At 50.9% G+C, this 12,782-nt stretch overlaps 3 protein-coding genes across 5 annotated transcripts in view; all 3 read left to right on the plus strand.

Moving 5' to 3' along the window:
- The window catches only part of PXN (paxillin), a 47,213-nt gene extending 41,756 nt beyond the window's left edge, over window positions 1-5,457 (plus strand). For both annotated transcript variants that reach the window (XM_033001493.2, XM_033001494.2), the window contains exon 11: window positions 1,815-5,457. In XM_033001493.2, coding sequence (XP_032857384.2) covers window positions 1,815-2,081 — 267 coding nt within the window. In that variant the 3' untranslated portion in view covers window positions 2,082-5,457. The remainder of the gene's footprint in view (window positions 1-1,814) is intronic.
- A 282-nt stretch (window positions 5,458-5,739) lies between these two features.
- RPLP0 (ribosomal protein lateral stalk subunit P0) lies at window positions 5,740-8,951 on the plus strand. Its single transcript, XM_042805210.1, has 8 exons — window positions 5,740-5,800; window positions 5,897-6,000; window positions 6,455-6,630; window positions 6,726-6,813; window positions 7,088-7,234; window positions 7,706-7,891; window positions 8,216-8,356; window positions 8,712-8,951. Exons 2-8 carry the CDS (start codon window positions 5,947-5,949, stop codon window positions 8,877-8,879), a joined length of 960 nt encoding a protein of 319 aa, XP_042661144.1. The 5' UTR covers window positions 5,740-5,800; window positions 5,897-5,946; the 3' UTR covers window positions 8,880-8,951.
- Window positions 8,952-9,214: 263 nt separating this feature from the next.
- GCN1 (GCN1 activator of EIF2AK4) overlaps window positions 9,215-12,782 on the plus strand; it is a 43,116-nt gene continuing 39,548 nt past the window's right edge. For both annotated transcript variants that reach the window (XM_033001384.2, XM_042805157.1), the window contains exons 1-3: window positions 9,215-9,244; window positions 11,615-11,717; window positions 12,363-12,426. In XM_033001384.2, the coding sequence (XP_032857275.2) occupies window positions 9,227-9,244; window positions 11,615-11,717; window positions 12,363-12,426 (185 nt within the window). In that variant the 5' untranslated portion in view covers window positions 9,215-9,226. The remainder of the gene's footprint in view (window positions 9,245-11,614; window positions 11,718-12,362; window positions 12,427-12,782) is intronic.

The following is a 12,782-nucleotide window of genomic DNA, read 5'->3' on the forward strand; positions in this document are numbered from 1 at the left end:
TCCTCTGCCTGTTTACATTGAACTTTCTAGCTGCTTTGCTCTTTCTGTTCCCAGCTGCAATTATGGGCTTCTGCAGCAGCTCACAGATAAACAGACATTTTCTGTGACCTTTAAATAATTATAAGCTAAGCTTCTCTCTAAGCACTTGCCTCAGCAATCAGATTTTGAGGATCTTCCATGCTCCATCTGACAATGTAAACTAATGAGACTGACCTTGTTCAGACAAACATGCAAGTCAGTGCAATAGTGGCAGGCTCCATACAACAGGCATAATAAACAGGAATACTGCAGATTAAATGCTTGGCACTCTTTCAGAGAGCCTTGCAAATATTAACTCTTACAGGCCCCAAGAGATGAGCAAAATCAGCCAGTTTTTCCTAGAGTGGGGAAAAAAAGGCAGAGACCGGAACAAAGAGCAGAACCACAAGCTGCCGATTCCTGGTATGGTGCTCAGAGCCGACTGTCACCATGCTGTTGGGACTCCCTGCCCAGAACTGTCTGTGGCTCCCAGAGTGGTGTGCGGAGGGTGGAGGCAGAAGATAGCAGTCCTGACTGTGTGGGGCTGGGGCGGGCTGTGCCTTTTTGTGCAGAGATTGAGACTTCCATCAAGCAGCTCTGCTTTCCTTCCTGTGTCGGTGGGGCCAGCACTGATGTCTTCCAGGACATGAGATGGGATTCTCTTCCTGTTTTTGCTAATGCAGAGCAGACTTTTCAGCTCTCCTGCTGACTGAGGGAGGAAACTGTTTATTGAACTAATTGTCAGCATTAGAAAAAGTCTTTGACTCACTGCAGGCAAACAGCATTCATCCTGGTATTGAGAGCGTTTAGCTATCCATGGCTCTGCGTGCTGTTTGCTGGACTCCTGTGTACCTGTTTGGGTCCAGCTGTGTGTGATACTTAGGGAAGGGGATGGTGTTGGGGCTGGGCAAAACCAGGGTTCTGGGAATCTGGCTTCTCTGGGCCCTGATGATGATCTGTTTGGTAAATCTGGCAGTATCCTCGACTCTCCCCCACACTCTGCTGCCTCAGTTTCCCACTTGTACAAGGAGGGGAGTTTACCCAGTCTTGTGGGGATGGTGGTTGCAGGTTCTGAAGTGTAGCATCCTCAACTGCCTGACACTGAGAGGGGTGAGGAGCGCTGGATGCTAATAAGCACAGTGTATCCTCTTCTCATCTATTCAAAATCATTAGCACTGTAGAACAACCAGTTTCTCCCAGTAGCAATACGTGTGTACCTGGTAGAGATGTTTCAGGATCCTGTGCAAAGTGTTACCTGTGTAATGCCACCCATTTTGAAGAGATCACTTGTGCCAGGATTAATTATTGCCTCATTTTCACAGCTGGGACCAGTCCCATGCTCATCAAAATTCTGCTGCATGAAAGTCTGTGCTGGTCCCTGCTTTTACCTGCCATTGTGGGGAAGCTGAAGTATGATTTAAAAAAAAAAAAAAAAAAAGGGAAAAGTGCTGCAGTGTTTCCCATTTCAGGGGAAGCAGTGTTCTCCTTTCTTCTGGCTGGACACATCTGGTAGCTCATCCATCCCATCTTCTTTGTAGAAGTTAAACCAGCTGGGAGAAGGAACATAGTTAATTCCCTTGCTTGTGGCTGTATCTGTCTGTCTATCAGCCTTTCCTTGTAAACTCTTTTTGATGGACAGAGTTGGCTCTTCAGACAACAGGATGATGCTGCGAGGCAGCAGTTCACCCTGCTCACAGCACAGCTAGGCCGTGCCATGGAGCAGAGGAGGCTTGTGGAGCTGCCTGCATCCCCGGCTGGTTATACAATCTGTCCCCTTCTGCTTTATCCTCCTGCAGGAATGTTTCACACCATTCATCAACGGCAGCTTCTTTGAGCATGATGGGCAGCCCTACTGCGAGGTGCATTACCACGAGCGTCGTGGCTCGCTCTGCTCCGGTTGCCAGAAGCCTATCACAGGACGCTGCATCACTGCTATGGGCAAGAAATTTCACCCCGAACACTTTGTCTGTGCCTTCTGCCTCAAGCAGCTCAACAAAGGAACCTTCAAAGAACAGAACGACAAGCCCTACTGCCAGAACTGCTTTCTCAAGCTCTTCTGTTAGAAGCATCATAGATGGGCGCTAAGCATCTTTCTGCCACCCCCTTGGCAGTTCTGTCTCTCTGAACATTACTGTGATTTAGAAACCGTACCAGGCAGGGGAGGAGGGTGGGGTGGGGGTGGGGTGGGAGTGCTTTCTGCTGCTATGGAGAGGCAGTAGATCCAGAGATGAGACGGACCATTAAACTGGAAATGCCCTTGCTGTGTCTCAGAGAGAGGCCGAGTTCTCTCATAACGGTGTGTGTGTCTGTGTGTGTGACTGACAGCTGAGCTTAGCTCCAGGGCTCCAACGGGGAGATTTTCCCCAGCCCCCTTCTGGCAGAAGGAGTCTTTGCCAGTACCTTTCAGCCTGTGTCAGCTCCCTGAGCGAATTGTGACACTTGCAGACAGTGCAGCCCTCTGCTTTGACACCTCTTTCTCAGGCTTTTGTCTGCATATGTGCAGCCTGACCGGCAGCACAGCGAGGACACCCTGTGATCTTGGTGCCACCCTGGCTCTGCTCACTGGAGCCACGTGGCGTGTGTGACTTACGGAGACCAGAGCATCAGCACAGGCAGCCAAGACCCTGCAAGGGTCTCTCCAGTTCCATTACACTGTAAGGAGATGATACCACTTACCTTTTTTTTTTTTTTTTTTTTTTTTTTTGCTAAGAGGAATCAAGGTGTTACTGTGTGGGGTGTTTTGTTTTGTTTCTTTGTTTGTTTTTTTTTTTTTTTTCCCTAGTTTGTTATTCCCTGCCTTTTCTCAACACACTGGAGCAGGAGGTGCAGTAAGCCCCCACCATCCCTCAGCACTGATGTGTGCTTCTGTGGGTGATGTCCCACACGCTGGGCACCTCTGTCAGCACCTAGGCCTGCTCAGGGCATCTGCTCCCCTTGTCTGCTGCTCCCAGGAGGGAGGAAGAGGCATTGTGCCTTCTTTAAAAGCAGGTGCAGTGAGGGTAGAGCACAGCCTTTTTCATCCATCACGGTCATGAGCGAGTGTGACGTGTGTGTGTTTTTCTGGCCTGAAACTCCCATCTATCGGGGCCTGAAACTGTCAATAGCAGGGAGAAGTGGAGGGGTTTAAGAAGTCAGGAAAAAAAAAAAAAAGATCCAAACTTTATATCCTTTCTTCTTCCTCTCTTTGCTAATGAGACCTGTCAGCCCCTGGGTATTTCCCTTTTCTGTGCTCTTGTTAAATATGTTCTACTGAGAAATGCTAGAGCAATAACCTTTTATATTGACTGTTACTGGTATAACAAGTCCCTTGGGTCAGGTGTGTGTGACACACTTGGAGTTTTACTATCGAAGTGAATACTGTATCCTGTCTTTGATAAGAACTGTAGATTTCTACACTGATTTTGAATTCATATCTAATTTACTTTTAATCCTCTTATACAGAAATTGGTTTTGAAGTGATTTTAAGAAAGCAACTTTTATATCAAGCTGTGCTGTTCTAGGCAGTATGCCAGTTGTGCTGGTTTACTGCATCTGTAACCTCAATGCTTTGTTAAGCCTAACTAACATTCAATATTTTCTTTTTATTGCGGGTTGGGAGGGGCTGGAATCTATGGGGAGGGGAATGTGACTTGTATTTTTTTTTTTTCCTAGCACAGGCAGGTGAACTGTGAATAGCTTTTTTTTTTTTTGATTCCCCTCCTCTGGGTCACCTAAAAGTGTGGTTTTTTGGTTTTTATTGTAACCTGTAAACTGCTGTATTTGAATCACCTGCCATTCTCCCAAAGCCCAGCTTCCAGGATCTTACAGTGAGTCTTAATATGATGCTGCAGGGGAGAAAAGCTCAGACCTTTGCCCTTGGTTTCTCTTCTTCAGCCACCTGAAACCAGAGCAGGGCTAATTGGGGAGGGGGTTCCTTTTCTACTGTGGAAGAAAGGTCTTGTGACTAAGGAGAAGAAATTGGAAGAGACAGACTCTGTTCCTGCCTAGCTGTGTAACTTTGGGTCAGTCACTAAACCTGACCGTGCCTCAGTTTCCCCATCTGTAAAATGGGGGTAGTTTAGCCTGGATCTGTGAGGTTATTGTGGGGCTTAGTTCACATTTACTAAAGCACTTCTAGGTCTCTGGCTGGAGGGTGCTGTAGAAGGTGAAATATTATGTTGAAATACCTGATGGTGTTCTGTGGTAACAGCCGGAGCAGCCCAGGGAGTGGTGTTTCGAATTACTTTTCCAGAGTGCTACAGCAATGTCACTGTCAACATCTGATTGTGCTTTTCAGCTTGGCAGGTGCATTAGGAGTCCGGGAGGAACTGTGTCAGAAAGCAGCCTGACCTTGGGCTGGAATCTGCAAGTTACTGTCCCATGTAACCTTGCCATGGTGCTTTGCTGCCCTGCTTGGGTCACCGAAACTGTTTTTCACCAATCTCCCTGTAGAAATGAACCTCAGTTTGTGGTTGTGAGACTGAAGGGAGCTGTGGAAGCACTAGAGCTAAAGCTGCGTCAGCTGGGCTGAGCACAGCTCTTGGAGAGTTTGCAAGGCAAGAAACCTTACACCTTTGTTTTTTCACCTTTAGAAACTCATTTGACTTAAAATGGACACTTCTAAGTTGCGTATGTTTAATCTCGCTGAAAAGGTCAACTTCTTTCAGCCCTGCTAAGAGGACAAAAAGCTGTAGCATTGGGAGTGCTGGAGGGGAGCAAGAAGATGCTTCTGGCACTACTGCTCGTTGTGTGTCACCTGCAAACTGTGTAATCATGTGCCTCAGTTTCCCCGTCCGGGGAGTCTTTAACCTACCTCACTGCTAGTTGAGGCTGGAGTAAGTGATGCTTCTGGCACACGTGGAAAACCCTGGGTGTAGGGTGCCGTGGCAGGGTGCTGGTGGGGCACAGCACCCAAAGGGAGGCTCGTCTGTCATTAGTGCTGGACGGAGATCGCTAAACACTTACCTCCTGAGCAAGATGTTGAGCGTGTCCTGGGATTTATCTGGTTTCTGACATGCTGGGATGCTACACGGATGCTATTCTGCCAAATAATGACTTTTGGTGGCTGCGGCCACTGTGGATGTCCAAAATGCCTGTTATTTGATTTCAGATGCAGTTTCAGGGTAGCACAGCCACGGTGGTGCGCGAGTGGCCCGGGAGGGTGGCGTGGGGGTAGGGAAGGGATGTGACGGCTGGGGATGGTGCCGGAGGGGGCCCTGTGTCCTCAGGAGAGGAGGGGGGTGGGGTGGCGGCTGTGGAGGTTTTGTCTTTAAAGGCCTCAGCTCTGCGTGCAGCCCCCTCTCCACCCCCGGCCTTTCACACCACCTTCGGGCTGGGCTGAGGGATGTTCCGCTGGGTCGACAGTTATTTGCTTTTTCTCCCCTTGTAAACTCCTAACTCCGCTTTCTTTTTTCCCCTTTAAAAATCTTGCAGTTACGCTAATAAAATTTTTTGCCATTATTCTCACGTGTGCATTGCCGTTGTTTCCAGAAAGCCGAGCAGAAGCGCCCCCCGCTCCTCGGCCCTGAGGGGGGGTGGGCTCTGGGGGCTGCAGGGCGCTCCTCCCGCCGCCAGGGGGCGCCCGAGCCTGCCAGCGCCGCGCGCCATCCTGCGCCGCCCGCGGCTTCCGCCGGGGGCGGGCGCGCTGCTCAATCAGAACAGCCGTCCCCCCTGATTGACAGGTGGCGGGCAGCCAATGGGATGAGGGGGGTAAGACGCCGCGTCGCTGCGATTGGACGTGAGCCGCGCTATAAAAGGAGGTGGGCCCGCCCTCCGGCCTTTCTTTCCCGGAGCCCTCGTGGAGGTGGGTGCGCGGCGCAGCCGCTCCTGGGGCCGGGCCCGGAGCGGGACGGGACGGGCAGGGCCGGGGACCCGCCTGAGCTGTGCTTCTCCTTGGCAGGTTCCAGCTCGTCTTTAAACCCACCGGGCGATCCTTGGAGCACCGCCGCGATGCCCAGGGAAGACAGGGCTACGTGGAAGTCCAACTACTTTATGAAAATCATCGTGAGTGTCGGCGCGGCCCTGGAGCGCTGAGGCCTGGCCTGGCCCTCCCGGGGCGCTGGGCTCCGGGGGCCATCCCGGCCCCCAGAAAACGGCCCTGGCGCTGCCCGGGGCGGCGGGAATCGGGCTGGCGTGTCTGCAGGGGGGATCTCTTTTTAAAACAAAGAGGGGGTGCTATAGGTTGGTTGTTTAAGGAACGATTACGTGGCAATAGAGATTAAGACAGTCCAGTCAGACTGCTTTCGAGGCTCATTTCAGAATTTGCTGTGACACTTACAGAGATAATTGGTTTAAGGATCTAACTAGATAGCTGAGTGCACCCACCATCAGCTTGAGCTGAGCACTCAAAGTTATGACAGTTCTTTTTTTTTAATATTTTAACATGTTGAGGTTTTAATGCTGTTCTGTGCACTGGCCAAGATTTCTTTGTGTAGTTACAGTGTTTTTCTTGCAATAGCAACTCCTGGATGACTACCCAAAATGTTTTATTGTGGGAGCAGACAACGTGGGCTCCAAGCAGATGCAGCAAATCCGTATGTCGCTGCGTGGGAAGGCTGTTGTGCTGATGGGGAAGAATACAATGATGCGCAAAGCTATTCGTGGTCATCTGGAGAATAACCCGGCCTTAGAAAAGTGGGTAATGCTGTCTGAATGTACTCCTGGATTCTCTGTCTGGGGAGGAGATGTTGTCTCAGGAGCAGAACTGAAGGCTGTCCTCTTTCCTTCAGGCTGCTGCCTCACATCCGTGGGAATGTGGGCTTTGTCTTCACCAAGGAGGATCTGACGGAAATCCGGGACATGCTGTTGGCTAACAAGGTAAGGGAGAGCAGCTCTCACCATGTCTCTGGGCTGGGAGATACAGAATTAAAGCTGAAACTGTGTGGGGGATACCTGATCCATTAGGAGACTTCAGGGGTTGGGAACTAGGCCCCTGCAGCCTTAGCCAAACTGCTCGTGTTCAACTTCTGCCTCGTTTGTGTGTTCCTGGGTGCTGTCTGTCCGGGAGGAGCACATCAGGAGGGAGCTGATGCCATCCCACGTGATCTGAGAGGTGGGTGCTCTGTCAGCTTCTTGTTTTCCCTTTCTCCAGGTGCCAGCAGCTGCCCGTGCCGGTGCTATTGCTCCTTGCGATGTGACTGTGCCGGCCCAGAACACTGGTCTTGGACCTGAGAAGACCTCCTTTTTCCAGGCCTTGGGCATCACCACGAAGATTTCAAGAGGGACCATTGAAATTCTGGTTAGTGAGCAGCATGCTGCTGCTGTTGGAGAAGCTCTTCCTTGACCGGAGGGCCCCGACTGTGGCAGCTGATGGAGCTGTAAAGGTCAGAGCTCCCGTTGGTGCTGAAATACTGTCAGCAGCTCGAGGGCTGCACGCTGGGAACTGGAAGGAGGATGTCTGGCTTGGCTGCGGTATGCAGTGCGCGGGGATTTAAGTTCTCCATCACATCTCAGCTGCGTGGTTAAGCTCTGCTGGAGGAACAGGCGAGTGGCCTGCTGGCAGTGCGGGAAGGGCGCTGCCCCTCTACCTGAGATGGACTTGCTTGTGTGGCCTACGGCTTCCTCGAACTGAACTTGGTGCCTGTTTCTGTGCTCATTTGTTCCTTCAGTTCCATCTCTTGCCATTGGAAATGAGCGTTTGTGTCCCATTGCATTGATGTGCCTGAATCTCTTTGCACTTGTTTACTCCTTTTTCCCCTTATTTCCTTAGAGCGATGTGCAGCTCATCAAGACCGGAGACAAAGTGGGTGCCAGCGAAGCCACCCTGCTGAACATGCTGAACATCTCCCCCTTCTCTTTCGGGCTGGTGATCCAGCAGGTCTTTGACAATGGCAGCATTTACAATCCTGAAGTGCTGGACATCACTGAGGAGACTTTGCACAAGCGCTTCTTGGAGGTGAGTGCGACAACCTGTGTCTGGTGCGTGCAGGCTCTTGGCCTCGGTGCTGTGGCAGTCGGCACTGTCCTGCAAGGAACGATCATCTTGTCTTTTCCGCGAGATTCTGCGGAGCCAGGAGCAATCCCTGGCTGTCAGGGAGTACCTGCTGTAGGCTTCTTCATCTGAAGCTACTCCAGAAAAGCGCTTTAGGCCATTTAAATCCTCCTCTGATCTCACTGGAGCTGCTTTACTGCCTCGGGACAATGGCAGCGCGCCCTTCCCTGCCGCCAGGTCTAGCCCAGGTTTCTCAGCACACGGAAACATGAATCTCTCTCCTCACAGGGTGTTCGCAATGTTGCCAGCGTCTGTCTGCAGATTGGGTACCCAACCATCGCTTCTGTGCCCCACTCCATCATCAACGGGTACAAGCGGGTCCTGGCTGTGGCGGTGGAGACCGACTACACCTTCCCTCTGGCTGAAAAGGTAACGGCTGAGTGTGATCTGCTGCAAAGGGTGTTAAAACTGTGGCCAGGTGCTTCTGCACAAACACCTTGTGTGTTACCTGGTGTGAAAAGACTCTGCCTGTGTGTGAGGGACCTGTCCTGAACACGTTCTGTACGAGTGGCAGGAGGAAGCTGAATTACCTGCTGATCCTTCCTCCCTTGCATTATTATACTTATATGTAGCTGAAATATCTTTGATTCCTTACATGTGGCTGTGGTAAGTGTGGCTGTTTGGCTTCTGGAAAGCTGAAAGCATTGACTTCACAATTACAAAGGCTCAATCCTTCATAATGTTTGTTTCCTTTGAGTTCACCTGTTTTCCCCACCTTTTGCAGGTGAAAGCCTTCCTGGCAGACCCCTCTGCTTTTGTGGCCGCCATGCCCGTGGTAGCTGAAGCAGCCGCACCAGCTGCCGCTGCCGCCGCCGCGGCTCCAGCCAAAGAGGCAGCGAAGGAGGAATCTGAGGAGTCTGATGAGGACATGGGCTTCGGCCTCTTTGACTAACAGCAGCCAGTGCCTGTCTGTTTGTGTCAGAGTTGCTCCAGCTGGAGAAATAAAAAAGCTGTTTTACACCTTCACGTGTGCCCGCGTCGCTGGTGGGGTGTCAGCCTGGCCGGGGGCTGGGGAGGAGCGTCGCCCGCGGGGCTGCGCGGGTCCTGCCGGGCCCGGGCCGTGTCCGGGCGGTGGAGCCGCTGGTTCCTGGTCGGGCCGTTGCGGGGGGGTCGGGGCTCGCCGGGCCGGGCCGGGCCGGGCTGCGGCTCCCGTCGCTATGGAGACGGGCCCGCCCCGGCCGGCGCCGCGCGCCGCCCGTCCCGGAAGCCGCTACCGCTTCCGGGGTCGCAGGCGGCGCCATGGCGGCCGACACGCAGGTGGGTGCGGGCCGGGCCCGCGGAGCGGCGGCCGGGGAGGGGGGATGGCGGCGCGAGGGGGGCTCCGCCTCCTCCCGCTCCCGCCCCGCTGCGCTCCCTCGGCCCCTCTGTGGGGGCCCGGCCCGGCGCCTGCGGCCTGCCAGGGACGTGGCAGCCGGCGCGGGGCGGGAAGGCCTCGCCGCGGCCCGGCCCGCGGGGCGAGGGAAGGGGCTCCCCGCCTGCGGGCTCTCCCCGGGGCCGAGGCGGCCGGGGGAGCCCGGGCTGAGCCGCCGCTCCCGGGGGCCTGCCCGCTCCCGGCGGGAGTTCCTGGGAAACGGGCCGGCACCGGCTGCGTGCGCGGTTGCTGTCGCTGCGCCGGGCGGGGCGGGCCCGCGGCTGCCGGGATCCCCGTTCGGAAGGGGAAGGCCCGGGCCTCGGGCCCGCTCCGGGCTGCCGGGCCGCCGCCGGTCGCCTTTTGTGTCCCGGGGGGCTTTTTACTCTAGGGTGGGACGTTCCCGAGGCAGATCCCGGCTGCCTCAGCATCAGGCCCAGACTACAAATACCGTGTGTGTTCTCTGTATTTGCAGCGGTGTTGCTTGCGTTCTGGTTTTGTAACGCGCACACGTTGGCATCCTAATAAAAAAAAAAAAAATGTGCAAATAGGTGAAGCCTGTCCCAGCAGCTCTGCTGTGGAGACTGCGGAGTCGTAGTTTGAGCTGTTTGTGTAAGTCACTAAGCTGCTTGGGAAGTCCTCTGGTGTTATATATTACTTACATTTTTAATTTCTAGACTGTTGGGATAATTTTAAGGTGTTTTTCATGTCTGTACATCTCCCTGCTTGTGATTAAGCCGCATGAGTAAGTGCAGCTTGGTGTGAGTTTGCAGAGGATGAACTCACGTAATTGAAAGGTCTAGAAGAAGAAGATGAGCTCTTTAGTGGTGGCTTGTCCTGTCACTTCTAGGGGTAGGAACATTGGTCGCCCTCCGCAGCTTGACCTGTACTTCTGTGTTCAGACAGCTCTTAAGGAGAGCTCAGGGTGTGAGATGGTCCTGGGGGGGAGGTCTGGACGGCCTCTAAATCGCAGGTAGCTGCTGCGCAGCATTGCCCTTCCTGCCTGTCAGCAAAAAGGCTTCCCTAAAAGCAGCTCTTGAGAGGGAGGGAGGCATTTGCCGTTTCCCTAGTGCCAGGTTTCCTATGCTTAGAAAAAGACTAGTGGCAAAACTGGTGGAATTTTGCCTGAAGAGGGAAGGAACGATTTTGATGAGTTTCTGAAGGCATGCTTATTTGCTGCCGTTCCTAATGACAGTGATGATTTTGACTAAGATAGATTGCTCAGTTTAAGAGATGAATTCTGAAAGCGTTTCCTGGAGAGCTGTGTTTTGATTGATGTAAATGCAGAAAACCTGTGAGCATAGACATGGCTGAGCCCTGTTCAGCCCACACAAAATCTTTTATCTTGCATATCTTGCAAAACTTGGAAGTTCATGGGAATGGTTTCAGTAGTTCAAGGAGCTGGTTGCTGAGAACTTAAACTTGTTTCTTGTCTTCCCAGACGGTGTATCTCACTGTCTCGATGCCACTTGAAAACTGAAACATTTACAAGAGTTAAACTCAGTGCGGGGTCTCAGTCCCTTCCTGCTGGCAGATCCAGGCACACAGTAGTGCACGTGTAAAAAAAATTGGTTGTGTGATGTGATTTTTTGTTTTGCTTGGGTAACCTTGGTCACTACTGATAGCGCATGGAAGGAGTTTGATAGCGAGGCACAACCTTTGGTAATCTGGTGAGTCCAGTTTTCAAAATCCCTGCAACATGCGTGTTAATTCTGGAAGAAGAGTAAATGCGAGTGGTTTGTTCTTTTCCTGGGCCTGAGTACAGAATTTCACAACTATTGACGCCCTGAAATCACAGATCAGTTTTTCAGGACAGGCAGTCACAGTCAGCCCTGGATCCTCTGCAGTTAGGAGTCCTCTTCTGGGGGTATGTGGGTTTTAGAAGATAACGTACACTGAAAAGCACCTTTGCATTCTTGAAGTGCTTTTTTTTTTTTTTTTCTTTTTTTTTCTGTTAAAGATCCTGTACTCTAGGCTAATGATCTTACCTTTTATGCTGTCTTACTTTTAGAGGGGTAAGTGTATCTTACAGAGCATGAGTGATGTGACAAGGACACAGGTTAACAAACAGAAAGCAGTCATCCTTCAGCCAAAGGGGAAGGTTTCTGAGTTTCATTGTGTATGATGTACAGTGACCCTTTCCCCAGCAGGTAAGACCACAGATGCTCGCATTTGGTCACCAGGAGGTCGTGTGGCAACAGATGATGTGTTTTGCTTGCCTGGGTTTTGTGTGTTGATATCAAAGGCAGTCTGATGTTTTTTCCTTTGTGTGGTTTTAGATTTCTGATACACTGAAGCGGTTTGCGATAAAAGTAACTACAGCCAGCGTGAAGGAACGGAGGGAGATCCTCAGTGAGCTGGGGAAATGCGTTTCTGGGAAAGGTAAAAGCTTTGAATCACTGTTCTGGTTACCAGGGTGGGGCAGAATGTTAACATGTTTTGTTTCAAAGGCAGTGTGAAACTTGAGGGGGTGGTTGTGGAGGGAGGGGGCTGGCAATGTTTGGAGTCTGTGCCTTCTCACAGCATTAATATGAAGCATGGGGTTTGTAGGTAGCACAGAACTCTGGTTACTAGCGTGTGTGCTTTTTCCAGTTTGTAGCTGTATCATCATGTGTATTAGTTTTTTATTAATGTATCAGTTGCCTGTTTCTCTCCTGGTTCTTAGCCTGTTTTTTTAATGATTCATGGAATATTTATATACACAGATATATGTATGTAGAGAGAGGGGGGGCATGGAAGATTTCAGATAATCTTAATAAAACAGTTGAAGGAAATTTTTAAAAGTCTTTTTTATTTCTCTGGTTTTCTGAAGATGCCTGGAATAGCATGTGTTCCAATTTTGCCATTATTTTAAAAAATGCATAAAATGTATAACAAGAGAGAACTATGATTTACTATGATCCTTGCAAGTAATTTCATAGATGTGAGCCGTTCGCTGATTTTAGCTGTGAAGTGAATCATGTTTGTGTTAAAGATTAAGAGCTCATTGATTTATGAAGGAATATTTTGAAATACATTCTGTTGCAGATCTTCCAGAGGGTGCAGTGAAAGGCCTTTGCAAACTCTTCTGCCTTACTCTGCATCGATACCGGTGAGTAAATGGACGTGGAAAGGCTGTACTATTTAATCTATCTCTGTTTATGGGTTTAATAGTTAAACTGGTATGGGGCATCTGGAAATGTTAGTGTGCAGCATCATATAGATGCGTATGACACTGAAAGATGCTATCTAGTAATTAGATTCTCAAGTTTGACATGGAAAAGTTTTACCACACTTACGTTTCATACACTTGCATCTCACCTTTAATTTTGAAATTAAAACTTTCATCCTGTGGTTCAGTTTGCAAGAATGAATAGCCATGTCCTTGTGAAGCAAGACTAAGGTGTCCTTTAGGTGTTTTTTAGATCAGATTAAGTCATGGCATGTTGTAGAGAAGCTGTGCAGAAC

Source organism: Tyto alba, unplaced genomic scaffold (genome assembly GCF_018691265.1).
Source record: "Tyto alba isolate M040663 unplaced genomic scaffold, T.alba_DEE_v4.0 Super-Scaffold_44, whole genome shotgun sequence".
In the NCBI taxonomy this organism is placed as follows: domain Eukaryota; kingdom Metazoa; phylum Chordata; class Aves; order Strigiformes; family Tytonidae; genus Tyto; species Tyto alba.

What these genes read in the sequence shown, in the direction of transcription:
- RPLP0 (XM_042805210.1), top strand. Translation starts at nt 5,947, where the DNA reads ATGCCCAGGGAAGACAGGGCTACGTGGAAGTCCAACTACTTTATGAAA. An exon ending in AATAACCCGGCCTTAGAAAA is followed by an intron (nt 6,631 to 6,725) that starts GTGGGTAATGCT and finishes TCTTTCCTTCAG; the next exon opens with GCTGCTGCCTCACATCCGTG. An exon ending in ACATGCTGTTGGCTAACAAG is followed by an intron (nt 6,814 to 7,087) that starts GTAAGGGAGAGC and finishes CCCTTTCTCCAG; the next exon opens with GTGCCAGCAGCTGCCCGTGC.